We start from the raw sequence: 27,062 nt of genomic DNA, 5'->3' as shown, positions 1-27,062 counted from the left end.
ATACTCCCTCTAAAGACTAGGGAAAAGTCGGTTCTTTGCTTCTTCCAGCTTCTGGTGGCTTCTGGCATTCCTTGGCTTGTGGCCACAGCATTCCAGTGTCTGCCTCGGTGGTCACACTGCCTTAATGCTGCTGAATTTACACTTGAAAATGGTTAAAATGGTATATTTTATGTTACGTGTGTTTTAACACAATTTTAAAAAATCCATCCATATTGGAAACAAAACAAACCCAAACAATGTGAAAACCATTCTTAGCTCATGAGTCGTACAAAAATAGGTGGTAGGCGGGACTTCCCTGGTGGTCCAGTGGTTAAGACTCCGTGCTTCCATTGCAGGCGGCACGGGTGTTCGATCCCTGGTTGGGGAAGTAAGATCTCTCATGATGCTCAGTGTGGCCAAAAAAAAAAAAAAAAAAAAAAAAAGATGGTGGGCTAGATCTGGCCCATGGGCCGTAGTTTGCACACTTCAGTTGTTGATTATTCTATCGAAGGAATAAACCATGATTTTATCTATCTCTTCTATGGTGATAGGTATTTGGGAATGAACATGCATGCAGTTCTCAAACAAGGACATTATTTTGGTCACGTTTGTGTGCCCCCTCCCCTCCGTGCAAGCTCCTGTATCTCTCCCTGCCCCGTCGACTATGGTTCCTGGAATTATCCCGCAGGTTCTACCCTCTGGACCAGTCCCAGCCTGGATGTGGGAAGGGAAGGCTCTTGAAGGAGAGGCTGTGGCACCACTAGGTCCCTGGACTCTACCCGGGGGGCTTCCTCTTAGCCCCGGATGTGGGAAGGGAGGCCCAGGATGCCAGGGGTCTTAGCCAAGACAGGAAGCCCCACACTTGGAGGCCTTAAAGAGAGAGCTGAGGCAGAGGCATGTCATTCGTGTCCAAAATTTGGCCTGCTGAGTCCACGGAGAGGGTAAGTGACAGTGGCTCCCGCCTTTAGGGGCAAAGCTGGGCCTCCAGCCCCATCCCCCATGGGGACCCAGGGTTTCAGATCCCACACATTCTGTGGGCCTGACCCTTCCCAAGTTGGAGAGGGGCTGACCCAGCTGGGGTCTCTCGGTTCCCTCTTGCAGCACCTACAGGATGAAGGCTCTCTCCCTCCTCCTCCTCCCAGTCCTGGGGCTGCTGGTGTGTGGCAAGTTTCTGTGTCCCATGGATAAAGCCATCAGTGAGAAGATCCAGGAAGCCACCAGCTCCCTAAGTGAGCGCCCTCGCATCCAGCCTCGGCAGGGGCCTCAGGGGCCCCCCTGATTCCTGACATGGAGCGAACATCAAGCCAACCCCAACTCCAACCCCAACCAAATCTCAACCCCAAACCCAACCCAACGCCATTTCCCACCCAGCTCCACCTTTAACAACAGCTCCAAGCCCTCCTCCCTCCAAAACACCCACCTCAAAACAGAATCTTGGGAGGTGATGCGCTCCCGACCACCTGGGCCTTCCCCAGGGGCGTTTTCTTGAGCCCCCTGCCCATCTCCAAACCACCAGGGCCTGGGCAGCATGAGATTGGGGGAGGGGCAGCTCGGGTTCACAGCTACCTCCGTCACTCCTTCCATAGTTCCTGAGGCAATAAGGAACATTGGCCTGGACTGCAGGAGTGTCACCTCCAGGGGGGACCTGGCCACTTGCCCCTCAGGTGAGCACAGAACCCGTTGTCCAGGCTCCCAGTTCTGTTCTCAGTACCCCATAACCCCCTCCCCTACGTCCAGCCTCTATCTCTCTAGGACCACGGAGTCTCAGCCTCTACTTCTGCAATGTCCTGGTCTGCACTCCCAGCCTTGTCCCTTCCCCCAACTCCCGGACCCCATTTCCTCAGGACACTGGTGTCCAGGCCCCCGGCCTCCCCCGCCGCCCACGCTGTCAGCCCCCTGGAACCCCAGGCCCGCAGCCTCTGACTCAGAGTCCAAGCTCTCTCCTCCTCGCTCCCCCTCGCAGGTTTCGCCGTCACCGGCTGCACCTGTGGCTCTGCCTGTGGCTCGTGGGACGTGCGCGCCGAGACCACGTGCCACTGCCAGTGCGCCGGCATGGACTGGACCGGAGCTCGCTGCTGTCGCCTGCGGGCCGAGTAGCCTAAGGTTGCGCTTGCCGGGGGGAGCGCCGCGGGCCTGGGGGCGTGGCCAGGCCTCGGAGGGGCGGGGTCCTGTCTCAGAGGGGCGGGGCTGGAAATAAACCTCCGAGAAGATGATGGAGAAAGCCCGGGCCCTGTGCTGTGTCTTCTGTGGGGTGTGGGTGACTGAGCTGGCATCTTCAGAAAGAGCAAGGCGCATAGGCGCCGGAGGGAGGGAGGTGGGGGACAGCCGTGACTTTCTTCTGCCCCATTCCCCCCTCCTCCCTTGTCCGCCACTTCTACTTCCGAAAATGGGGCCTTAACTTCCTGTAATGACAAGCACATCCAAGGCTCATGGCCTTCTTCAGGAGGGGAAGGGAGTGTAGCCTTTATTTATTTATTTTTGGCCACACCGGGTGGGCATGTGGGATCTTAGTTCCCCGACCAGGGATCGAACCCGCGCCCCCTGCATTGGAAGCACGGAGTCTTAACCACTGGACCAGCAGGGAGGTCCCGAGAGTGTTACCTTTGAGGCCACCTTGACAGTCACCCTAGGGTCTCGGGCCTCCTGGGAAGTTGCTGGGCCATTCTCCCCCGCTGCTCACAATGAAGCCTCATCTGGGATCTGGGTCTGGACAGGACAGGAACCCCCCCGCCCCCTACCCCACATACACTCCAGGGCCTCAAGCCACCAGCAGCCCCAGGGTCAGGGTGCATCCCTGAATCCATTGCTGAGTCCAGAGTCTGGAGCTCCATCCCTCACTCCCCACCTGCATCAAGGGACATGCGTACCCCTCATGAACACTCAAATATGAAAACACAGGACAGGGGACTTGTTTGCTCTTTGGTGCATCCTGGTGCTTAGAAGAGAGCATGGCACATAGTAGGTGCTCAGGAAAGTGTCTTGAATAAATAACCACACACACACAGGTGAATACACCACCTAGGTACACACACTACACGTATGTACACAGTTACACACGGCCATGTGCACACACAGTACACAACCCAGTTACCACTGTCACACAAAGACACCACACCCACAGACACACACATGCCCACTGTGGAGAGGGACCTGGGGACACATAGACACATGTATGCCTTGGACAGACACTCGTGCTTCCAACATCAAGTCCCCACCCCAGCTTGGATGACGTTGGTCTCTGTCTGGAGTCAAAGCCCTAGAAGGCAAATCCTCAGCATTGCTGCGGGCACAAATCCAGGTGATTCAAGGTCCGGTTTCCTGAGAATCTTAACCCAGGAGTCTCAAAATCCAGCCCCTGAGAGATGCAGACAGAGACTTCAGAACACTTAGCGCCCAGTCTTTTTTTTTTTTTTAATTATTCTTTTTTTTAAAATTAATTAATTAATTTATTTATTTTTGGCTGCTTTGGGTCTTCGTTGCTGTGCGCGGGCTTTCTCTAGTTGCGGTGAGCGGGGGCTACTATTCATTGCGGTGCGCGGGCTTCTCACTGTCCTGGCTTCTCTTGTTATGGAGCACGGGCTCTAGGTGCACAGGCTTCAGTAGTTGTGGCATGTGGGCTCAGTAGTTGTGGCTTGCGGGCTCTAGAGTGCGGGCTCAGTAGCTGTGGCGCACGGGCTTAGTTGCTCCGCGGCATGTGGGATCTTCCCGGGCCAGGGCTCGAACCCGTGTCCCCTGCATTGGCAGGCAGATTCTTAACCACTGCACCACCAGGGAAGCCCCAGTGGCCAGTCTTAAGAGGGGCCCAAGACTTAGACGTCACAGACCCCAGCAGCACACTCCAGAGGCTGGAGAATGGGTGACAGGGTGGGTTTGTGGTTTTCAGGATGTTTTGGACTCTCTTCCCACTGACAACCACCCCCTATGATGGTACACCCACCTGTCTGATCATGGTAGTCGTGAGCTGAGATCACACAAACACTCCCCGTGCCCATGGAGCCCACCAGACCCCAATCCAGGGATTCCCCTCCCAGGTCCTCCCTCCTAACCCCACCTTGGCCATGGGGTTGGAGTAGGACCACTGCATCAGAAGAGTGTTAAGGACCAGAGAGGGTGAGTGTAGTACCTTGCCCATCCCGCTCCCTCACTGTCCCCTGACCCTGATGAGAATGCCTCTTTGTCTCCAAGACCCACAATTGTCCCCCTGTATCTGGACCCCAAGAAGAGCCTCTTTAGAGGTCTCAGTTCCAACACAGTCATCCTCCTGTCTCAGAGTGCAGACTTCGGCAGGCAAAGCCCCTTCTTAAGCCTCTTTCTTCATTTGCCAGCAGCCCAGCCCCCTGTAGTAGCCAAGATTGTGCTAGTTGCAGGTGCCGCACACCCCCCCCCCCCCGTCAAGCTAGCTCGAGCTAAAGTGGAAGGACATTTCTGGATTATGTAACTGAGAGGCTCAGGGTTAGAACAACAGACTCAGGTATGGCTGGATCTAGGGTCTCAGATAATGTCTCCGGGACCCAACTCCCTGTCAGGTCTGCTCTCCTTAGTGTTGGCTTCACTCTCAAGCAAGTTCTCCCCTGTCACAGCACCAGGCTTATATCCTGGCAGTCTGACAAAGGGGAAAAAAGAGAGACTGCCCTTTTTCCTGGTTAACCCAATAAAAGCCTCAGGCTTGGGGACTTCCCTGGTGGTCCAGTGGGTAGGACTGCGTGCTCCCAATGCAGGGGGCCCAGGTTAAATCCCTGGTCAGGAGACTAGATCCCGCATGCATGCTGGCACAACCAAAATAAACAAGCAAACGAAAGAATCCCAAAAGGCTCCGGCCTGAGTCTCATTGGTTGAGTCTGGCTCATTTGCCCACCCCTGTGCCAAATTTTGGACTTTGATTGGCTGGGCCTGGATCATGTGCTCACCCTAAACCAATACCTGGTTAGGACACATTTTCTTTCTTAAAAGAAAATCGAGACTGTTGGTCCATGAAAGGATCTGGTCAGGCAACCCCATGGAGCCCTCTTAGGCCACCATGACATGGTTGCTTGTGGGTTTCCAGTTCCGGGACTACCTTTTTCTCAAAGTCCAGAGGGCTGGAGCCTGGTCTTAGCCTCAGCGGAGCCAGGGAAATGTGTAATGCCACGGCCCCGCCCCCTATGCCTGTCCATCAGAGCAGAGCCAGTTCCCCATTGGTCCATCTCTTCTGTGGCTATTACATCAGCAGGGGCGGGGTCACATTTCTCAATGGCTGACTTCTTTGTAAGAGGAGATGGAGGAGCTGGCATCTAATCATTATTAAACTGATAGTCCTTGAACAGACAGGATTGGCAATACTTTAGGAAAGAGAACATTATCCTCACCAGCCAGATCTCGGGGACCATTCCAAAGTTATCTAGAATTTAATCACATATTTTAAACCTAAAACATACTCACTTTCCACACATAGAAAGTTTTAAACTTATTTTTTCCAAAGGGAGTGTAACAGAGCAGGACCCTACGGGGCCTTCCCAGGACAGACACCACCTCCCCCCATGTCCTCTGCCTGCCTCTTGTCTGTAGAAAAACTTTAGCCAAAGAATGAATTTAATCAGAGAAATGAAAAAATGCAGAAGCAAAGGAAAACAGTCAAACAGGACAAAATAGTAGTCTTGCCATTAAGCAAAGTCAGGACCTTTAGTTCCTCCTCAAGGGCTATAGATAATATTCTGAGCCATAGGCTTTGAGCTGCTTAGTGGATACCAAAACCCCTACCAGGTGGGGGAAGTTAACTACGTGATGACCAGTCTGTAGCCATGACATAAGCTGCCCCATCTTACACAATTTTGAGAACTGGCCTCAAGGAAATGGGAACAAACCAACCCTGGAACTGAAGATTAATTGTACTTAAAACAATCCAGATGACATTGATTGGTCACTGCATGACCAACTTCAAGGTGATTGTCGGAGCCGACTCTACTGTTTCTGCACGTAGCCCCCTCCCTCCATCTATCCACCCCTGAAACTCCCCTTTAAAAGCTTTTGCCCCCTGATCGGCAGCTGGGAGATGTCTTTTGGACATGAGTCTGCCTTCTCCCCAGGTTGCTGGCCTCCTGAATAAAGCAACCTTTTCTTTTCAACCAACACTTGTCTCTCGAGTATCGGCTTTTGAGTGGCGAGATGCCGAACCAGAGTTCAGTAACAGGAGAAAATTATAATACTCTAGACCAGCACTGTCCAATATGGCAGTGAAATGTAGCCAGTCCAAGTTGAAATGTGCCTTAAGTGTAAATACACGTTTGGTTTTGAAGACTTAGTAACCCCCCCAAAAAAGGTAAAATATCTCAATAAACATGTGGTTCACAAACAACTGATTAAAAAATAGTCCAAAAATCTAAACAGACATCTTTCCAAAGAAGACATAGAGATGGCTAATGGGCACATAAAAAGATGCTCAACATCACTAATTATTAAAGAAATGCAAATTAAAACCACAGTGAGATATCCCCTCAACTTATCAGAATGGCTTTTATCTAAAAGCCTACAAATGACAAATGTTGGCGAGGATGTGGAGAAAATAGAACCCTTATACACTGTTGGTAGGAATGTAAATTGGTCCAGCCACAATGCAAAACATTATGGTGGTTCCTCAAAAAACGAAAAATAGAACTAATATATGATCCATAAATTCCACTCCTGGGTATATATCCAAAAAAATGAAAACACTAATTTGAAAAGATAAATGTACCCCAATGTTCATAGCAGCATTATTTACAATATCCAAGATATGGAAGCAACCCAAGTGTCCATCAACAGATGAATGGATAAAGAAGATGTGATATATATGTGTGTATATATGTATATACATATACATATATACACACATACATACGCACAGTGGAATATTACTCAACCATGAAAAAGGATGAAATTCTGCCATTTGCAACAACATGGATGGACTTGGAGGGTATTATGTTTAGTGAAATAAGCCAGACGGAGAAAGACAAATACTGTATGTTATCACCTGTATGTGGAATCTAAAAAAAAAATTTTTTAATGAATGTATATAAAGAAACAGAAACAGACTCACAGATACAGAGAACAAACTAGTGGTTACTAGTGGGGAGAGGGAAGAGGAAGGGACAGTGTAAGCTTAAGGGATTAAGAGATACAAACTACTATGTATAAAGTAGATAAGCAACAAGGATATATGGTACAGCACAGGGAAATATAGCCATGGAGTATAGTCTATAAAAATATTGAATCACTATGCTGTACACCTGAAACTAACATAATATTATAAACCAACTATACTTCAATTTTTAAAAACCCTGCCAAAAATCCACGTGTGTTTCACATTATACTTCTATCAGAAGGCACCACCCTAGACTTAAAGAAAAAATTCCTTACATACTTTGTCTCATTTTAATCCCCAGTTCTCAAGGTCAGGTAGACACAAAGAGAGATTTAAGACGCCTAGACAGAGTGGAGACAGTGTGCGTGCATGAATATGTATAAGCATGCAAATGAGCATGCCACGTGTACACGTGAGCAGATATGCGACTGGGGGTATTCAGGAGTGTGTGTGTGCAAGTGTGTGTGTGGGTCTGGGTAGGCGAGCAGATGTGTGGATGAGGGTGAGTGTGTTTCTGAGTGTTTCTCTGTCAGGGGTCTCCAGCTGGAGGAGGAACTACTTCCAGGGTTAGGTCAGTGTGATGTCTGGCGTCAGTCCCAGATGTAGGGGTGGAGCTCCAGTGGTTAGTCCCATTGCCTCATATCCGTTCCTCTCCTCCAAGGGGCCTTGAAGAAGTAGAACTTCTCAGGGTGGAGCTGAAGGGTGGGACTAGGGCAGCGGGAAGGTAGGTGTGGGGACCTAGGAATCCTGCCTCCAAGGCTGGATGCCCCTGCCCCCAAAGGTGGGACTCTGGGGTACCACAGCATCTCCCGTGAGAGCAAGAGGAGATGGGAGGATGAGGTTTACCCAGGTAGACACACACACACACACACACACACACAGCTTCCTGTAAAGTTCCTGACCATCCTCTTTTTTAAAAAAACTTATTTTATTGAATATAATTGACATATGACATTGCATAAGTTTATGATGTACAACATGTTGATTTGATACATTTGTATATTGCAATATGATGATCACCATTGCATTAGTTAACACCTCTACCCCAAGTTCCTGACCACTCTATTCTGTTTCTGGGTCTATGGGCATCTCTTCTTGGTCCTCCCTGAGACCTCTGGTCTCCTAAGATCCCTCTCTAGCCGGGGTTGGGGTGAGAATGTCCCAGGGTGGGAGGGTCCTGCATCCCTGAAAAGAGGAGGCTGACCTCTCCTTCCTCTCCTCCACCCCAACCCAGAGATTTCCTCATCTGCCCAGACACTTTCTGGTGGGTGGGGTTGTGTGTAGACAAATTGGCAGGCTGGGGACTACGGAGGCCGAGGAAAGCTACGTGAACCAGGAGATCAAGATGCAGGCGGCAGCCTTCAAAGACAAGAAACGGGGGTCCCCAGACAATAAAGAAGGTTAGACACCTTGGGTGGGGAGGGGAGAGGTCAAGAGGGAGAGGTTCGGATGGGAGAGGTAAAGAGCTGAAAGTGGGGGCCAGAGGGTGCCTTCCCCCACCCAAAGTGTGTGTGTGTGTCTGTTAATCACCCAAATGTTCACTCACATCCTCTCCACTTAATCAAGATGTAGATCTTAGTTCCCCACTCCTTATCTTTACACCCAGAAATTTGTTGTGTGCAGGGCTCCGTGAACCAAGACGTCTGAGACCCCTCTCCCACCCTCACCCTTGCCCCAGCGCTCTCGGCAGCTTTCTTCAATCCCTCTCACTGACCTGCCCACAGGTGCAGATGACCCTGCCTATGAGAATATCATCTTCAAAACCCAGCAGCAGCCAAAGGGCAGTCATTCACCAGCCAAGAATAAGGGTAAGCAGCCGCCCACAAGCCCACATCACACAGCCTTCGGAGGGGCCCGTGGGAGGGACAAGGGGCGGTGTGTGGAGGTCAGGGTCAATGGTGTGGGGTGTGGTGGCATCAGGGCTTGTGTGTGACAGCGGTGGGGGGGGGTAGCTTTGAGGAGGTGGTGGTGATGATGGTGTGATTGTGCCGGTGGAGGTGCTGCTGAAGGTCTGGGTGTTGGTGATGGTGAGTAGGGGACCACGTGGTGGATCGGGACAGAACCACCTAGACGGAGCTGATGAGGGTGCTGATGAGGTCCTGGTGATGGAAACAATGCTGGCAGCAACGGGCATTGACGTTGGTGGGTGTTGGTGACAGGGATGTTAAGGGGGGCGTGATGGTGACAGCGTTAGGCATAGTTGCTGGCGGCACTGGCCGGGGTGCATGTTGGCGTCAGTGTTGTTGATGGCCACAGCTGCTTACGGTATCGGGAACAGTGGGTGTAGGTGAAGAGCTGTCGCCGGTGTTACAGTCAGCGCTGATGGTCTGAGTGGCAGTGTTGGGCCCTGGAGATGACCTGTCCTGCCTCTACCCCCGTTCCAGCCCAGTCCAAGCCACCCTCCGACCCTGCCCAGGTCCCCCGTTGGTTGCCTAGAGCCATGATGAACCTGTATGTTGTCCTCGCTGTGTCCTGCGTCATCCTCTTAGTCTTGGTCCTGGTGAAGAGTGAGTGTTTTGTTTTGTTTTGGTGGTGGAGGAAAGGGCTGGGGCAGTGCGGAGGGGTTCCCAGGAGCTGGGGCGGTCCAGTGCCGCTCTCAACTGCAGACCTGAGGCGATTCTAAGGTTTTCTGGCCTCCCCACCCCATCCTGAACAGATTCCGAGATGTCCCAGGAGCTGCTGGTCTTGAAAAGGGAGCTCCAGAACGGTGAGGGAAGGACCTGGGTCGGGGTGGGGGTAGGGAGAGCAGAGGTGACACAGACAGCCCTTATCCGCACCCGCAGTCTCTCTTTCGGTGGGAGAGTGCCAGGAGGAGGGGAAGAAGCGCTGGAGCGATGTCGATCAGAGCATCAAGGCGGCCAAGCAGAGCATTGACATGGTCAAGAGCAAGGTCCATGAAGGGAACCAGAAACTGAGGACGCTGGCGACAGGTGCCCTTATAGACCTCCACTGGGTGAATTTGCCTCCATGCCCAATACTGGGCTGGGTGCTGGGGAGTCGAGGGAGGGGACAGCAGGGGTCCTGCCCTTCCAGAGCACAAGGTTTGGCGAGGTGATGGATGTCACCCTCCAAGTCACTTGGGGAGTATATAAATGCATGGGAACTCCAAGTACATGGGCTGTGTGGCACCCCAGGTTGGGGGCCGGGCAGGGAGAAGGCTTCCAGTAAAGCTAAGAAAGCCCCACCTCAGCTTTTTCCTGTCTCTCCCCAGTCTCAAACATAAACGAAATCAAGACTACATTACAGGAAATCCTCCAGATGCTGAAGATGTCAAATCCAAGTAAGTTGGGTCCAGGGGAAGCGAATGAGGGGCCCCCTTGGATTTGGCCCCAGATTCTCTTTCAAGAGTGGAATCTGTCTGACCTCGGGTCTCCACCCTTCACCCCGCCCCCACCCCGCAGAGCCCACACCTCAATAAAAGAAAAGACATCAGAGCCCTGGCTGCACCTCGGAGGACAAGATAGCACCTCTCGGTGAAGATGGAAAATGGGGGCCCCAGCCTGGTCTGATGCTGTGCTTCATCCCACGTGTAGAAAATCATGTGTCTTGGTGAATGTGTTGTGGAGTTGCGTGTGGGCATGTGTGCTCGTGTGTCGGGGTAAGCACTTCATGGAGGGTGGGTATTTCAGTGTTTCCCACAGGAAGGTGTTATGGGTGAATGTTGAAGGTGGGAGTCATAGCGAGTGTGGTGTGCACCCCTATGTCACTGTACATGTGATGCACATGTGTATTGCGGCGTGTTGTGAGTGTAATGCATGTCTCCGTGGGTGGCTGTGACACAGAAGTGTGTCACTGTGGGTGTGGGTATTGGTGACACGTGTTGCACGTGCCCATTTCAGCGTAAACACATGTGTGTCCTGCGGGATGTTGCGTGATGGAGGCGTGAGGGGGTGGGGTGGGCACACCATGGGAATGTATCACTGTAATTGTGGGTATGTGCCCTGTCACAACCACCTGTCACGCTGTGCTGGCCTGAACAGGTGTGTGTCAACACGAGTGTGCCTGATTATGCCACCGAGGGTGTTCAGAGCGTGGACCCGCATGTGTCCATTTGTTTCTGCACTCACGTTCCGTGATTCATGATGATAAAGGCCAAGGGGAAACAACGCGTCTTTCAGATCTGTTATTGGTGTGGCTGGGGAGCTTTGAAACCTGGTAGGGAGGGTCTGTAAGTGTTCCGACTCGGAGAATGAGAAAGGTCACACGGTGAACACGTGGACGTATGCCAGGAACCCTGGGGGCACGAGGAGGCATGAGAACCAGTGTCCCCAGTGGGTCCCAGTGTGTCCATGAATGTGTACCCTGGGAGCGACTGAGTCTCTGCGCCGCTGAGTGTGTGCCCATGAGGGTCTGTGGCCTGAGATGTCCAATGTCTCCCTAAGTGTGCATGGGCCCACGGTGTATGAGCCCCTGAGTATGTACCGTGCTCGTGAATATATCTGTCCACAGGGCATGTATTCATGAGCGCACATGCCTTTAAGTGTACTATGCCCACGGCTCATGGATGTACGTCCTCTGAGAACTTGTGCCCACGGACATGCGCATGGACCCTAAGACAAGTGGACATGTGCGCATGGACGTATGTGTGTCCCTAAGACCGGTGAGTGTGTGTGCATGGGCATACGTGTGCCCCTGAGACAAGTAGACATATGCCCGAGGACGCACATGTTCCCAAGACAGAGACATGTGCCCATCATCAAATGTGTGCTCCTGAGCAGATGGACGACCCGTGCCACTGTCCCCTTGATCACGGGCCAACCAAGGCCAGCGAGGTCCCTGGCCCGGGCCGCACCCCTCTGTAGGGCCGCACGGACACGCGCGCCCCCGTGCGGCCACTCTCGGGAATCACAGAGCGCGCCCCGCCCGTCCCGCCTCGGCGCCTGCGCACGCCGGGCCTTTTACGGCGCCGTAAAGCAGCTCGGCCGAATCGGCTGCCGCAAGTCCCGGTGAGACCCCGCCCGCCACCGCCCCTCGCGGCGCCGTGCCGCGTCCGGTCCCCAACCCCTTTCCGCGGGTCTTTGGGTCCTGGGTCAGGGTCTCGGCGTCCACGATCCCCGAAATCCCTCTTCGGCCCACCCCGGGGGACCACGAGGAGGGTGGGCTCCTTCCCTGTTCCTCTGCCTGGTCCACGCCGGGGCCGGGGTCGCGGGATCCCGGTCTTTCCACGGCTTAGCTCACCAACCCCATGGCAGGTGGGTGGAGGGGTCTCAACACTCCTCCTCCCCTCTCGCGCGCTGGGCAGTCCCCATGTAGGCAGCTGCGCACCGGGGCAGGGGCGTCCTGTAGCTCCTGAGATTCCCCTCCCGTGGTCTTTTCATCCCCCACGTAGACCTGGTTGGGGCCCTCTCAGCATCCCCAGACCCTTCCGGCTTCTGGCCCGGTCCCTGCGTAGTGGGGGCGGGGTTCTCAGTTACCCCTCCCGACCCCACCCTTAGCAGGGGTCTGTGTGTCTCAGAGCCCTTGGGATTACCCCCCGCCCCACCCGCTGCCATTCCCATCGCTGATCCACATTTTTTTTTTTTTCTTTTTGGTCTCAGCACCCCCTAGGGATTTTCCCAGCAACCCCCTTCCGGGTCTCTCGCCACCGACAGCTGTGGCTTCACGCCCTGGGATGGGAGGATCACTGCGCCCCTTCCTGGCTCCCCTAACCCCCGGGTCCGACAGTCCGCCCCCTCCCTCTTTCCACGGTGCAGCTACCTTTCTGTAAAGCACGCGGGTGGGGGGGGGGTTCCCAACGCCTTCCCTGGCCGCCCCTCCAGTCTTTTTACAAACGCAGGCCCACTCAAAGAGGCATGCTTCGTGCATGACAAATTGGTGCTGCCCGAGGGTGCGGGTTTGGAAGGGTTCCCAGCATCCTCTCCTGGCTTCACCCATGTGTCTTGCCTGTTCCCCAAGCCCCCAACCCTCCTGGCCGTTGGTCTCCACACACCCCCTACTCCTCTCTCCCAGTTTCTCTGACTTTCCGCAGGGGAGAGGCAGGGAAGTTCTCTTCACCCAGGGAAGTCAGCGCTGTCGCTGCTGGAGCGCACGGCGAGGGGAGGGATAGTTGCCAGTGTACTCTCACGGCCCCCCATCCTCGTCCCCTTCCTGCCCTAGGTCTGACGCCCCCCTCCCCACGCACTAGTTTTCTGGTTACTCGTACAGGCGGCGGAGGGCTTAGGACGGTGCTTTGAACGCACAAGGATCACCTGGAACTCGAGGGTTGAGGGGGTGGTTTCGAGCGCCCCCTTCTGGTCCCCCTCTTGTCTCTCCTCCCACCTTCCCCCTCCACCCCCCTCCCTCCCAAATCCTCTCCTCGCCTAGGGTACAAGCCTACCCCCTCTCCCGTTTGGCCGTCGCTGGCTAGGCGTAAGGGAGGTATGCTTTACGCGCAGGTGGGTACCTCCTTTCCTTCTACTCCTCTCTTCCCACGTGGGAAATCACTGATGGAGCGCACAAGGGAGGTGGTTGAGAGGGGCTCCTTCCCGCCTCTGACACCCACGTTTTCTCGTCTCCTCGCAGGGCAGCGGCGGCATGGAGGCGCGCTTCACGCGCGGGAAGTCGGCGCTGCTGGAGCGCGCGCTGGCCCGGCCGCGCACCGAGGTGAGCCTGAGCGCCTTCGCGCTGCTCTTCTCCGAGCTGGTGCAGCACTGCCAGAGCCGCGTCTTCTCTGTGGCAGAGCTGCAGGCTCGCCTGGCCGCGCTAGGCCGCCAGGTGGGCGCCCGCGTTCTGGATGCGCTGGTGGCTCGCGAAAAGGGCGCCCGGCGGGAAACCAAGGTGCTGGGCGCCCTGCTCTTCGTTAAGGGCGCCGTGTGGAAGGCGCTCTTCGGCAAGGAGGCCGACAAGCTGGAGCAGGCCAATGACGACGCCCGCACCTTCTACATCATCGAGCGGGAGCCACTCATCAACACCTACATCTCCGTGCCCAAGGAGAACAGCACGCTCAACTGCGCCAGCTTCACGGCTGGCATCGTGGAGGCGGTGCTCACGCACAGTGGCTTCCCCGCCAAGGTCACGGCGCACTGGCACAAGGGCACCACGCTCATGATCAAGTTCGAGGAGGCGGTCATCGCCCGAGACCGGGCCCTGGAGGGCCGCTGATTCCGCCCCCCCCCCTCCCGATAAAGGATGCAGATAGCCCCCTTCCCAAGCGTGTCTTGTGTCTTGTGTGAGGACCTCAGAGATCGGCTCAACACCTTGACCCGGGAATTCCCTGGCGGTGCAGTGGTTAGGACTTGGCGCTTTGGCACTTTCACTGCCGAGGGTGCGGGTTCAATCCCTGGTCAGGGAACTAAGACCCCGCAAGCCCCGCAGCGTGGCCAAACAAAACAAAAACAAACACCTTGACCCAGACCCCTGCCTCAGGCTGCTGAGGGATGCCAAGGCCCAAGCGTGTTTATTTATTATTTTTTTTTTTAAAAATATTTATTTATTTGGCTGCTCCAGGGTCTTAGTTGCGGCATGCGGGATCTTTTAGTTGCGGCACGTGGGACCTAGTTACCTGACTGGGGATCGAACCCGGGCCCCCTGCATTGGGAGCGCGGAGTCTTAACCACTGGACCACCAGGGAAGACCCCCAAGTGTGTTTATAGTACAATGGGGAGGTGGGGTGAGGGCAGAGGGAAGATAAACCAGGCCCAAGGAGCTGCTGGTATGGCTGCAGTAGGGAGAATGCTGGCACCTTCCGGAATCGCAGTTGGAGGGCATCCCTCGGCTGAGGAGGTGCGGAGCGGGGTATCAAGGTGGAGGGATCAGGCCAAGGGAGGCTCCTTTAGACCAGGGGCTGGCACACTTTTTCTGTAAAGGACCAGAGAGTGAATAGTTTGCGCCCAGCAGCCTCTGTCCAACTACTTTGTGCTGTAGACGGCAGTAGGTTAAGGAGTGGGAGTAGCTGTGTGTCTAGAAAACAGACAGAGGGTGGTGGTTTGTCAACCCCTCCCCCTTTTTTAAAAAATTTATTACTTATTTTATTTTTGGCCGCGTTGGGTCTTCGTTGCTGCCCGCGGGGTTTCTCTAGTTGCGGCAAGCGGGGGCTACTCTTCGTTGTGGTGCGCGGGCTTCTCATTGCAGTGGCTTCTCTTGTTGCAGAGCACGGGCTCTAGGCGCGCGGGCTTCAGTAGTTGTGGCTCGCAGGCTCTAGAGCGCAGGCTCAGTAGTTGTGGCGCACGGGCTTAGTTTCTCCGCGGCGTGTGGGATCTTCCTGGACCAGGGCTCGAACCCGTGTCCCCTGCCTTGGCAGGCGGATTCTTAACCACTGCACCACTAGGGAAGTCCACAACCCTTTTTTTTTTTTTTAGACCCTTGCTACTCAAAAGTGTGGTCCCGGGCCTCGGTGTCAGCATCCTCCAGGAACCTGTCGGAAATGCAGACCCTCAGGCCCACCCCAGACTAACCACTCAGAGTCTGCATTTTAGCGAGGTCCCCAGGGGAATCCTGTGTGCAAACTGGGGCGGCTGCCCCCCTCCACCCCCCAAGAGTTTCCAATTCTGCAGATCCGGGGTGAGCCGGGGATTTGCATCTCTAACAAGTTCCTAGGAACTTCTGATAACTCCAGGGGCCGCACTTTGAGAAGCCTGGCCTTAGAGACCTGGTTCTCAAGGGGAAATAGGCGGGGTCACTTAAAAGTCATCTGGGTGCTTAAAATAGTTTGCGGTTCATCTCTAAACGCATGACCACGTTACCTGAACACACGTTCCTTGTTGAAAAAGGAAAACAATTACATTTCGGGCAAACTGCCCTTTTGCCCACCACCCTTGGTCTCTTGATCACTCCTCACACTTCCCGCCAGCCCAATGAAAGCCCTTCAGGACTTTGGAGGGGAAAATTTCTTCACATTTTCGCTTCCCCCCCGACGCCCCTGGCCAAGACCTGAACAAGTGTGTTTTGAAGGGGAATCTCAGGTGCTTTTGGCTGGGTCCCCCTCACTGCTTATGAGCAGGGTTTAAGGGTGGAGTGGGTGCAGCTTTTCAACTTGCTGTTCGGAGGGCAGCACGAGATGGGGAGATGGGGCGGCGAGGGGGGTGGGCGCCAGGCTTGGTCAGGGGCATTTTCAGTCATCTCAGCAAGAGGTGGGCCTCAGCACACTGCAAAGAAGGTAGTGTGTGTCAACAGGATAAATGAAACTACCACTGTGTAGTGCACAGATGATCAGGAAATGGCTGTTGGCTGGGGGCCGGGGGGGTGCCCAAGGCAGCTGGGAGAGGGGGTGGCCAGGGTAGCAGCGTGAATCTGGGGTGAGGGGGCAGTGTCAGTACAGAGACAGAAGCCACAGGCCTAGAGGATGTAAAGCCAGCGGCTGTGGTACCTGGGAAGCTGGATTTCAGAGGGAGCTGAAGGAGTCACCTTTGGGTTGAGCAGCCCGAGGTCCTCAGGGACCCTAGTGAGAGTGGCTTCCGGGGCCCCCTGGGGCAGGGGCCAGATTGCAGGAGCGAGGGGCAGGAGGTAGGGATGGCAGGACCAGCTCCATCCAGAGTCCCAACGGTAAAAGATGCCCTAGAAAAGGAGGGCAGGAGGGGAGGAGAGGTGGCTGGTCCCCAAGGGATGCTCGAGAGCTTGGGAGCTGCTAGAGGAGGGTCCAGGGTCCGTTGCTTCCTGTAGAAGATGCGAAGGGACTCGTGGAGAAGGGAGATGGTTTGGAACAAGCTGTAGGATTGTGTAGCCAGGCACCTGTTTAGGGCAAGGGGAGGACCGAGAGAGCGAACCGGCCGCCGTGGTCCTGCAGGTTCCCATCACAGCGGCTCTGACTTCGGATGCTTGGGACTGAAGCCCCCAGATAGGTGGGGTGGGGGGAGTGAGGAGGACGAACCCAGCACCAGCCCTCTGTGAACCAGTCAGGCAGCATCCCTTGTTTCACAGGCCCCCGAAGCAGGTTCCGAGAGAAGGTCTCACATTAATTTAATTCAACAAATATTTATTGAGCGCCTACTATGTGCCAGGCTCTGGGGACACAGCTGAGAACAAAACAAAGGCCCTTGCCAACCTGAAACAAACAGATCGGTAAATTACACATTCTGTTGAAAGGAGAAGAGTGCTGTGGTGAGAAAATACAGTGGGGTAAAAGGGGTGGGGAGTCAGGAGGTGTCATTTTAAATGGGAGGGAGGGGGAGGCAGCATGTGCAAAGGCCCTGTGGTGGGAGTGAGCCTGAAAGTTGAAGGAAGAGTGAGGAGGCTGGTGTGGGTGAAATTGAGGAGCTATGGCGCATGGGAAGGGTTCACACGATCACAAAGGATCCTGTAGGACTTTGGCATTTTCTCTGAGCTGGAAAGAAACTTCTGGGAGGTTTGGGGCAGTGAATAGGGAGACCTGGGCAAGCGAGGACAGGGGCTACACCAAGGCTGCAGCAGGATAGGCAGCTGTGTGCTGGCTTGGAGTTCCGAGGAGAGGTCTGGAGGGGGAAAAAAATCTGGGGGTGGGGGTTGGAGAGAGCTAACAGGTGCCTGGGGGTTCTAGCCCATGTTTCACTGCAAGGGGCCAACTCGGTCCCCACCCCATCCTGGTCCACGTGGCTGGGGCTTGGCCTGGCCCTTGACGCCCAGAGTCCTGGGTGGTCCAGCATGGTTCTCTCCTCGTGGATTCCTCTTTCTCGAGTGGGCCCGAGAATCACGTGAGCATGTCTGGCTCTTCCTTTTCTAGGCCAGGAACTGGGGGTGGGGTGGGCAGCGAGGCACTTAACCAGGGGCATCCTGAGATCCTGGTCTGCCTCTTTCCACAGCCTCCCGGAGGTGTGGGGCTGACCTGGGCCAAGCCTGGAGCTGGTGCTGCCTGAGCGGGGGTGGAGCCGGCAGCTCAGGACCTGAACTGGCCGCCAGGTGACCTGGCCATCTCCCCATTGGCCTCTCCAGCCTTCTGTGTACTGGGCCCTGTTCTGGGCTGGGAACTAGGTTCAGGGCGGTCCACTGCCTTGCCCTGCAATATTCCTGGGGGTCTAGGGGTGTTCTCTGCTCCATCAGACCCCAGAGTCTTCATCTCCAGGCCCTGCCTAGTAAATGCTTCTTGTAATAAAGTAGGGAAAAAAACCCAAAAAACTAGGGAGGTATAAATGCCGCTTCAGTTCCTGGTGCTCAGAGGTGGCCTCAGACACCAGGCTCTGGAACTCCCAGCTCCCATGTTCCATGCCTGGAGACCAGAGCCAGTGAGGAGGGGCCAGTGTGAGGGGCCCTCATCGCCCCATTTCATGATGCAGGTTGGGCGGGGAGCACTGGCTACCTGAAACAGAAGTCTCTGTCCTCTGGTGCCAAGAGATGGCGAGGTGGGGATGGAGGAAGCATGCTGGGGTCTGAGGTGTCCTCCGCTGCTCCCTGGAAGGCCGGGCTGCCAGGCGAGGAGGGGGCTTCTAGCCTCCAGGCTTGCGGGCAGAGGTTCTCACGGTGGGAACTCCGAGCACTTGAGGGCAGGGCAGTGGTGACGGCCAGCTGGGCTGAGGGGCAAGGGACAGGCCCTCCGGGGTGTTGGCGGGGATCCAGGGATGAGTACGCTGCTTCCGTTTGTTGGGGGTCCTCAGGGTCCTGCTGTGGGCCCGGCCATTCTCGTGTTCGAGGTGGGAGAGGGATGCAGAGGGGTGCAGCTGGCGGGTGGGCAGGGGGGCTGTGAGGGTCCACAGCCCAGGGGACCCAGGGCCGGGTTGGCGGGCGGGCGCTCAGCACGTGGCCAGCCGGTCACACACCCAGCTGTTCAGGTAGCTGCCGCAGAAAACGTCATTCCACTGCCCCGAGCCCTGCATCATCACGCAGTTCTCGCCCTGGCCCGCGTCGTTGGGCTCCCCCGGCTGCCAGTTGCTGGAGCAGGAGGCTTCAGGTCAGAGGACGGGGTACGGGGAAGGGTCCCCACTGCCTTCAGCCTTGACACACCCCTCCAAGCCTGGGCCCTCCCCACCCCATCCCTGGATTCCCACCCCAAGTCCCTGCAGACCAGAGACACCCTCCCCCCAGTCTGAGCCTGCATATCCAAACCCTGACCATCTCCCTCGGTTGCCATCCAGAAGCTCCCCAAGACCCAGCCCGGGGGGACGCATGCCCCCAAATACCCTCCCCTCGCATCACAGAAAGGTCCCCCTTCTCCGAGGGCCCCTCCTCTGCGTTCCCCCCTCTTCACCTGTAGCCCAGGGGGCTACTGTCCATCCAGATGAACTCCCCCTCGATGTCCAGGTCCCGAAGGCCAATCCAGGAGCCCCTCTTGTTGGAGTGTTTGGTCAGGAAGTCCTGGGGAGCAGGACAGGGCTGGGGAGATGTGCCTGGGTCCCCCCCCCCCCCCACCACCACACAGGAAGTCAGGGCGGGGATCTGTGTCCTCCCCGCAGAGCCCAGGCCCACCTGCTCCTCCTGGTTGCGGACGCTGACCAGCCGCCCGTGCAGTTTGCTGCAGGCGTTCCGGGCCTGGATCCATTTTTTGGTGCCCTCACCGAAGTAGTAGCACTTCTTTTGGAAATAGATCCACTCCTCGGGGCAGATGTTGCACACAGAGCCTGTGGAGGAGAGGCTGAGGGGGGCAGCGGTGGGGGGGTACCACGGCGGGTGCCGTGGCGGGTGCCGTGGCGGGTGCCGTGGGTACCATGGGCAGGGCGGGTGGCAGCGTCTCTCCTGGGGTCTGGGCTGAAAGCAGATCCACCCCAGGGCCTAACAGAGGGTCTCCCAGGTTGCCTTCTTCCCTGGACGTCTGATGCCGACGTCATCATCACTGCAGCTGCCCACGATGGCCCGCAGCATCTCTGCACCACCAACACCACAGCCAACACCACCTTTACCAACACCAGCTCAGCCATGCTTAGTCACCGGTGCCGGCGGCAGGGCTGAGGCCAAGACCGCCAGCATCACTTTCCCCATCGCTGTCCCCACCGACAGCCGCGTCCCCCCAGTCATAGCTCTGGCCGCTGTCGCTGCCAGCACCCCCCAAACCAGCACTCTTGGACGCTTTCTGGGAAATTGAGACGATTTTCTTCTAGTTGGCCAGGGGAGCCTGTGGTGGGGATGGGACGGGGTAGGAGGAGACTGGAGGGCTGGGTCCTGACGGCCTCCATAAGGGACCAGCTTGGTCTTTCTCCCCTTGCCCCAGACCCAAGGACACTCTCAGGCACCGTCATTGCCACCACTCCCAGGTGGGAGGCTAAAACCACTGTTACTGGACTGACTCACTCGTGGTTTAAAATAGATTTTCTTAGAGTGAAGTTCGTGGAGGGCTCCATAGCTTGGGTGGAATTTTTCTAAGGGGTCTGGGGTCCACAGCAGTTGGAGGAGCCCTGGGGAGACTTCTCCCACATCAAACAGTAGCCAGTAGGCAGCCCTCTGGGGGAGCAGCATGAAAACATAAGCAAGCATCTGAGGACTTCTCGTAAGTCTTAACCACTGGTGGTCCAGTGGTTAAGACTTACGAGCTTCCACTGCAGGGGGCACGGGTTCCATCCCTAGTCGGGGAAGTTCCACGTGCCTCAAGGTGCGGCAAACAACAACAACAAAACAAAACAAAATCACAAAACCACAACAGAGAGCATCTCTGGTCCCTTCAAGAAAACTTTGGGGCTGGTGCCCTGGCTCTGTGTCACACCGTCACCGAGAGACAGCCACAGAGCTGGACCCAGACCCCAGGCCATGGGGGCCGGACTTTGGGGGAGGAACTCAAGGACTGACTGGGGATCAGGGTGAGCGAGAGCCAGACCACCCCTCCCCCTCTCCCGGGAGGAGCACAGCAGGGTTTCTTGCTGGGACTCCCAGAGCCACACTGGGTCCCAGGAGACAGCGCTCCTCCACACGGAGCAGAGATCCTTCCTCTTCTCTGATCCAGCTGGGGCTTCCCACAGGTGGGAGGCCAAAAATCAAGGGTAGATAGGGGCAAGGGGGTGGGGACTTCAGGCAGTAATACCCAGGTCCCACCCGAGGTTAAAGGCACAGTGATCGAATGTCTGCTCTCTCTGCAGCCTGCTGGCGCCACCCCCACGACCCTCGGAACTGCCAGCATTGCCTCCATCACGGCCGCCCCTGGGGAAGATGTCATGGCCCCCCTGGTCCCCACTACTGCAGAGGTGATCCCCCCGTCCGCCCCCTGGTTGGGTCAGACAATCCTCCGGAAGGGCTGTGGCTGAGGGCATCCTACCCACGACCCTCCCCCGAGTGGAGACGGGCAGAGGCGAGATCAGTAAAGAGGACCCCAGCAATGGTGAATGCGAGACAGCTTTTCCTGGAGGAGGGAAAAAGCGTGGGAGCCCCGCACCCAGGTCGGTGGAGGGGAGCTGTTGGAATCAGAAAGGGCTTTCTCAGGTGTCGCCCATCGGCCCTGCCGCACACGTGAGCACACACCATCCACACTGTCACGCTCACACCTCTACTGCACTTTGGAACACACTGCCACACACCCATGTTGTCACCCGCATGCACCGACGCCCCCACGGGTACAGACGCAATTGCTCACCGACGGACTCGCGTATCTCCATCCACAACTTCCCCACCTCTTCCTGGAGTCTCCCCAGTGAATCCAAGGCCTCGCGCCTCTCATTCAAGCCTTGGGTGGTTAGGTCGGGGGGGTGGGGAGTGGGCAGGGGTCAATGTGTTTGTTTTTAATTTGGGGGCCACAAATCCAGGCATACCTCCCTGCCCCCCTCCCCTGAGGCTCACTGTGGGACTTCAAGTTGCTCAGGTCAGCTCGAAGACCATCCAGGTTCCGGGAGAGCTCAGATTCTGATGGGGGTGGGGGGCAGGGCTGGTGTCAGGGATCATACTAAGAGTCCCGGAGCCTGGCCCCCAGCTCCACAGCCCCCCATGGCTCTAGGACCAAGCCCCCCAACCCCACCCCCATCTCTCACCCTGAGATTCCATTCTCTTCTGTTCAGCTTGGATTCTCTCCATGTCCTGCAGCATCTGGGCAGCTGATTGCAGGGGAGGGGACTTGGTGGTAAGAAAGTTCTCAGACTCACCCCCCAGTCCCCCCTTGGCCTCTTCGCCTGAGTCTTTAGGGTCACCTGCCCATTTTGCAATTCATGGTGGTCTGGAGCCCTGTGTCCACGTGTTCATTCATCCACCCTAGCTCAGCTCACTCACCCTGGGATTTCTGGGCCATCTGGTCGCCCTTGTGTCTTTCCAAGTCCTTGGACACCTGAGAGACTGGGGAGGCAGGAGAGAAGACTGGTCCTCAGGAGCCAGGAAGACAGGTCCGAGAATCCCCCCTACCCCAGGCCCAAGCACAGGGACCCCTGTCACATAATCACAATGGCCACAGCCATTGTTTAATTTAAAAACAATTAAAAACTGTTTTTAATTTCAGGGGCACAAGTACAGGCAGATCTGGTTTTATTACACTTTGCGGATATCACATTTTTTACAAATCAAAGGTCTGTGGTGACCCTGCATTGAGAAAGTCTATCGGTGCCATTTTCCCAGCTGTGTTTGCTCACTTCGTGTCTCTGTGTCACATTTTGGTAATTCTCGCAATATTTCAAACTTTTTCATTATGCTTGTTTCTGTTATGATGACCTGTGGTCAGTGATCTTTGATGTTACTCTGGTAATTGTTTCAGGGCACCATGAACCATGCCCATATATGAACTTAATGGATAAATGTTGTGTGTTCTGACTGCTCCACCGACCGGCCGTTCCCCCACGTCTCTCCCTCTCCTCTGGCCTCCCTATTCCCTGAGACACAACAATATTGAAATGAAGTCAGCGAATATCCCTACAGTGGCCTCTAAGGGTTCAAGTGAAAAGAACAGTCACACGTCTCTCACTTTAAATCAAAAGCTAGAAATGATGAAGCTTAGTGAGGAAGGCATGTCAAAGGCTGAGACGGGCCAAAAACTAAGGCTCTGGTGCAAAACAGCTAAGTTGTGAATGCAAAGGAAATGTTCTTGAAGGAGATTAGTAATGCTACTGCAGTAAAGACACAAATGGTAAGAGGTGAAACGGGCCCATTGCTGATAGGGAGAAAGTTTTCATGGTCTGGATAGAAGATGAAACCAGCCACAACATTTCATGGAGTCAAAGCCTCACTCATCCAGAGCAAGGCCCTAATATTCTTCAATTCTATGAAGGCTGAGAGAGGTGAGGAAGCTGCAGAAAAAAAAATGTGAGGCCAGCAGAGGTTGGTTCATGAGGTTTAAAGAAAGAAGCCGCCTCCATAACATAGAAACGCAAGGGGAAGTAGCAAGTGCTGGTGTAGAAGCCGCAGCAAGTTCTCCAGAACATCTAGCTAACTCACGAAAGTGGCTACACTAAACAAGAGATTTTCAATGTAGATGAAACAGCCTTATATTGGAAGAAGATGCCATCTAGGACTTTCATAGATAGAGAGGAGAAATCAATGCCTGGCTTCAAAGCTTCAACAGACAGGCTGCCTCTCTTGTTAGGGGCTAATGCAGCTGGTGACCTTCAGTTGAAGCCAATGCTCCTTTCTCATTCTGAAAATCCTGGGGCAATTAAGAACTATGCTAAATTTACTCTGCCGGTGCTCTATAAATGGAACAACAAAAGCTGGATGACAGCACATCTGTTGACAACACGGTTTACTGAATATTTTAGGCCCACTGTTGAGATCTACTGCTCAGAAAAAAAGGTTCCTTTCAAATTATTACTCTTCATTGACAATGCACCTGGTCACCCAAGAGCTCTGAGGGAAATAGACAATGAGATTCATGTTGTTTCCATGGCTGCTAATCCAACACCCGTGCTGCAGCCCATGGATCAAGGAGTCGTTTCGACTTTCAAGCCTTATTCTTTAAGAAATACATTTCGTAAAGCTATAGCTGCCATAGATGGTGATTCCTCTGATGGTTCCGACCAAAGTCAACTGAAAACCTTCTGGAAAGTATTCACCATTCTAGAGCCATGAGGAACATGGGTGATTCATGGGAAGAGGTCAAGCCGTCAACATTAACAGGAATTTGGAAGAAGTTGCTTCCAACCCTCATGGATGACTTTGAGGGATTCATGACTTCAGTGGGGGAAGGAACTGCAGATGCGGTAGAAACAGCAAGAGAACTAGAAGTGGAACCTGAAGATGGGACTGAATTGCTGAAATCTCAGCATAAAACCCTCCACCAGCAAAAAGATTATGATTCACTGAAGGCCTAGATGATGATTAGCATTTTTTAACAAGAAAGTATTTTTACATTAAGGTATGTACACTTTTTTAGACCTAATGCTATTGCACACTTAATAGACCACAGTGTAGTATAAATATAACTTTTACATGTACTGCAAAACCAAAATAGTCGTGTGCAATATTTATTGCGATATTCGCTTTACTCTGGAACCAAACCGCACAATATCTCCGAGGTCTGCCTGTACTCAGGAAAGTGCAGGCAAGAATCCAATGAACGTGTGTACCCCTCCCCCAGCCAGAATGAAATAAAAAAGCAGCAGGCGTTTCTCGAAAACTCACTGGACTCAGTTCTGAGCCCTTTGAAAGTCTTAGCTTCTTTCTGCCTCTGAGCGCTAAAATGATGCCCATTTTACAGGTGAGAAAGCTGAAGCACGGAGCAGTTAGGTACGATTCCATCAGGCACTTCTCAAAGCCTCCCCTCCAAGAGTCTCTGGGTTTTCACACCCCTGCGGGGCATAGACTGACCCTTAGATCCCGGGAGGACACTGGAGCCCAGACCTTCCCTCTCATCCCACAGCAGTCAGTGGCAGAAGCAGGAGAAGAGCCCGGTCCCCCTGCCCCCCTTGGCCCCTCCGTACCCTTCTGGGCAGTGGCCTCCTCCAGCTGTTTCAGATTTCGTGCAGTTTCCCAATCTGGGGAGAGGGAGGGAGAGGAGAGGAAGGATATTTCAGGTGCTCCATCCATCCACACCCCACCTGCCAGCGGGGGATGGAGACCTTGGGTATACCGTGTGGGAGGTGCCGAAAGGGGGGGAGACTGGTGTCCTGGGGCAGGGCAAGGTGCCCTCGAGGGAGGGTGGGAGGGCCATGGGAAGGGGCTGGTGGGGACACGGTGGGAGACACGATGGGGAAATTGGGTTCTGAGGGGTATGTTGGGCTCCCCAGGATCTGAGAGTGGGGGTCTGTGAGGGAACACGAGAAGGGGGCCCTGTGGGGCTGAGGGTGTCCTCACGCCACAGGAGAATCAGAGCCAGCAGCCCAGCGCATAGAACTGTGACCACCAGCCCCAGCAGCAACAGCTGTATCCCTCTCCTGCAGCACTGCCTCCGCCTTCTGTGAAGTTTCAGAAACTCTGCCAGGAGTCGGGGGGAACAACGAGGAACGCAGGGTGAGGCTAGGCTCCGGCTCTGCCAGCTTCCCAAAACCCAGAAAGCCAGAGTCCTAGGAGCTTGTCCAGAGCCCACACTGAAGCAGAGGGTCTCAGTGGACCCCCAGCCTCCTCTGGACACTTTCTCTACATGCCGCATTCATGTCCATCGGCAACCATAGCCCCCGATCTTTGTCTGTCCATCTCTGTGTCTGTGCATCTCTGACTCTGTCCCTCTGCTGGTCCAGCCCAATGACGGCCGCTCCTTATGCCCACACTCCAGCGGCCAGCGAGCCTGACTTGGGGCCAGAGAAGACACTGGCCATAGAGACAGGTCTGGGGCCAGGAGGTGAGACCCCCTCCTCCAAAGGCTCCCTCCTCAGGTGGCTGACCCCGACCCAGCTCTCACCTGTGCCCCTTCTCCCTTGTGTGGATTCAGTTACCCCCCGCCAATGCTGGGTTCCCAGCATCACCTCAGGAAGACTGGGTCCCCCTTCCCCTGCCCACCCCCCGACCCCCAGCCCTCACCCTGTTGCCTGCTCCCTGCTTTGAGCTCCTACCCTAAACACCAGACACTGGGTCTCAGTTCTTCCCCATATCTGAGCTCTTCCCTCACCCCACTCCAGGGCCCCCCAAAGCTCTACCTTGATGCCCCACTGCAGCCACAGGCCGCCTTCCCTCAGCCTGGCTGTGAGGAGTCATCATGCTGAGTTCCACTTGTTCTGAGTCCCCTTCACGTGGTCTTCTCTCTCTCAGGTTCCTAGTGCACCAACTGGAGCTGGTGTTTTTTGTTTTTTGGGGTTTTCTTGTCGTGAGCGTGTTGAGTCAGAGAAGGGAGGGACCCGCAGCTTCCTTCTCCTGCCTTCTCTTGGCTCTGTGCCGGGAAACCCAGTCAGGGCTCACCTCCTTCCAGTGCTGGGCTTTTGCTAAAAATTCACTCTTCTTCACAGATAGGGACCCAGGAGCCCTTTTCCCCTCCTAGGTGGGAGATCAGGAGGTCAGGTTTCTTGCTTTTGCCAGGGTCAGCTTCAGAGAGTTCTCTCACCTGAGTATGAAGTTTCCTCCATTACAGCGCTGCTTGGTTTCTCCCAGTGATGGGGTGCTCACTATCTGTCAAGGCAGCCCACTTGGCGGGCACAGTCACCGCTCTGCCTGGGATCTGGGTTTTAACGAGGGTCAGGGTTAGATGTCAGACTCCAGTTACTGGCACAGGACAGCACCTGGGACTTGAGGAACTCCATGACCATTGGCTGATTTTGTTTAGTCCGTGACTGGGAGTCAATGTTGCGGTTAACTGGGGGACGCAACTGGTGTGGAGGACCAGAGGCCTGGGACCAGAGGTGGGCGCCCCAGAGCCCATCACATGCGATGTGCACAGCAGGTGTTCCATGAATGTGCACCTGGGTGATATTGGCAAGTGGCTTAACCTTGAAACCAATTTCCTCATCCACAAAATGACCATATTAAGGATACCTACACGGTAGAGGAGGGTGGTCTGCTCTATATGAATGTGCTTTGAACAAGTCTTGGGACACAGTCAGAACCAAAAATATTATCAGCTCTTGTTACTCTTGCTGCCTGTGCCACCTTGGCCCAAGAATCAACCTTTCTGAGCCTCAGTTTTCCCTTCTGTAAAATGGGGGTGATGATAGTACCCAACTCATGAGGCCGGGGTAGGACCAAATGAGATAACAATGGACATGAGGCTTGTGGCACAGCGCTGCACACAGTGGGTCTTCAGATCTCAAATGTTTATCAAGCATCCCAGGTCCGCTGGGAAATACAGACTCCATCAGCCAGGCCTCAGTTTCCTCCTCTGCCAATGTGCCCAAGGAGTCCTTAA

At 55.0% G+C, this 27,062-nt stretch overlaps 4 protein-coding genes across 6 annotated transcripts; 3 read left to right on the top strand and 1 right to left on the bottom strand.

Annotated features, from left to right (window-relative positions):
- Positions 1-1,090: 1,090 nt before the first annotated feature.
- RETN (resistin) lies at positions 1,091-2,076 on the top strand. The gene is made up of 2 exons (XM_068534961.1): positions 1,091-1,208; positions 1,943-2,076. Exons 1-2 carry the CDS (start codon positions 1,091-1,093, stop codon positions 2,074-2,076), a joined length of 252 nt encoding a protein of 83 aa, XP_068391062.1.
- A 1,961-nt stretch (positions 2,077-4,037) lies between these two features.
- Positions 4,038-10,660, top strand: MCEMP1 (mast cell expressed membrane protein 1). The gene is made up of 10 exons (XM_068534989.1): positions 4,038-4,048; positions 4,165-4,266; positions 7,737-7,799; positions 8,360-8,475; positions 8,800-8,883; positions 9,460-9,582; positions 9,732-9,782; positions 9,859-10,005; positions 10,287-10,355; positions 10,477-10,660. Exons 1-10 carry the CDS (start codon positions 4,038-4,040, stop codon positions 10,491-10,493), a joined length of 783 nt encoding a protein of 260 aa, XP_068391090.1. The 3' UTR covers positions 10,494-10,660.
- A 1,319-nt stretch (positions 10,661-11,979) lies between these two features.
- TRAPPC5 (trafficking protein particle complex subunit 5) lies at positions 11,980-14,199 on the top strand. Of its 3 annotated transcripts, none has more exons than XM_068534958.1 (2): positions 11,980-12,021; positions 13,577-14,199. In XM_068534958.1, exon 2 carries the CDS (start codon positions 13,589-13,591, stop codon positions 14,153-14,155), a length of 567 nt encoding a protein of 188 aa, XP_068391059.1. In that variant the 5' UTR covers positions 11,980-12,021; positions 13,577-13,588; the 3' UTR covers positions 14,156-14,199. The 3 variants fall into 3 exon arrangements, with proteins under 3 accessions (XP_068391059.1, XP_068391060.1, XP_068391058.1); XM_068534959.1 differs by lacking the exon at positions 11,980-12,021 and adding an exon at positions 12,030-12,267; XM_068534957.1 differs by lacking the exon at positions 11,980-12,021 and adding an exon at positions 13,399-13,449.
- Positions 14,200-18,690: 4,491 nt separating this feature from the next.
- On the bottom strand, positions 18,691-26,286 carry FCER2 (Fc epsilon receptor II). The gene is made up of 10 exons (XM_068534956.1): positions 26,265-26,286; positions 25,085-25,204; positions 24,712-24,765; positions 22,079-22,141; positions 21,844-21,906; positions 21,656-21,718; positions 21,453-21,542; positions 19,364-19,515; positions 19,146-19,252; positions 18,691-18,829 (listed from the first exon to the last, which is right to left on the bottom strand). The coding sequence occupies exons 1-10, from the start codon at positions 26,284-26,286 to the stop codon at positions 18,691-18,693; spliced, it is 873 nt and encodes a 290-aa protein (XP_068391057.1).
- Positions 26,287-27,062: the final 776 nt, after the last annotated feature.

The sequence above is a fragment of the Eschrichtius robustus genome, chromosome 2 (genome assembly GCF_028021215.1).
Source record: "Eschrichtius robustus isolate mEscRob2 chromosome 2, mEscRob2.pri, whole genome shotgun sequence".
In the NCBI taxonomy this organism is placed as follows: Eukaryota; Metazoa; Chordata; class Mammalia; order Artiodactyla; family Eschrichtiidae; genus Eschrichtius; species Eschrichtius robustus.
The sequence above is the reverse complement of the archived record's forward strand: the minus strand, read 5'-3'. Positions and strand labels throughout refer to the sequence as shown.

What these genes read in the sequence shown, in the direction of transcription:
- RETN (XM_068534961.1), top strand. Translation starts at nt 1,091, where the DNA reads ATGAAGGCTCTCTCCCTCCTCCTCCTCCCAGTCCTGGGGCTGCTGGTG. An exon ending in GGAAGCCACCAGCTCCCTAA is followed by an intron (nt 1,209 to 1,942) that starts GTGAGCGCCCTC and finishes TCCCCCTCGCAG; the next exon opens with GTTTCGCCGTCACCGGCTGC.
- MCEMP1 (XM_068534989.1), top strand. An exon ending in GAAAAGGGAGCTCCAGAACG is followed by an intron (nt 9,783 to 9,858) that starts GTGAGGGAAGGA and finishes CCGCACCCGCAG; the next exon opens with TCTCTCTTTCGGTGGGAGAG. An exon ending in ACTGAGGACGCTGGCGACAG is followed by an intron (nt 10,006 to 10,286) that starts GTGCCCTTATAG and finishes GTCTCTCCCCAG; the next exon opens with TCTCAAACATAAACGAAATC.
- FCER2 (XM_068534956.1), bottom strand. Translation starts at nt 26,286, where the DNA reads ATGGAGGAAACTTCATACTCAG. An exon ending in GATGGCCCAGAAATCCCAGG is followed by an intron (nt 21,907 to 22,078) that starts GTGAGTGAGCTG and finishes CCCTGCAATCAG; the next exon opens with CTGCCCAGATGCTGCAGGAC. An exon ending in GAGCAACTTGAAGTCCCACA is followed by an intron (nt 21,543 to 21,655) that starts GTGAGCCTCAGG and finishes TAACCACCCAAG; the next exon opens with GCTTGAATGAGAGGCGCGAG.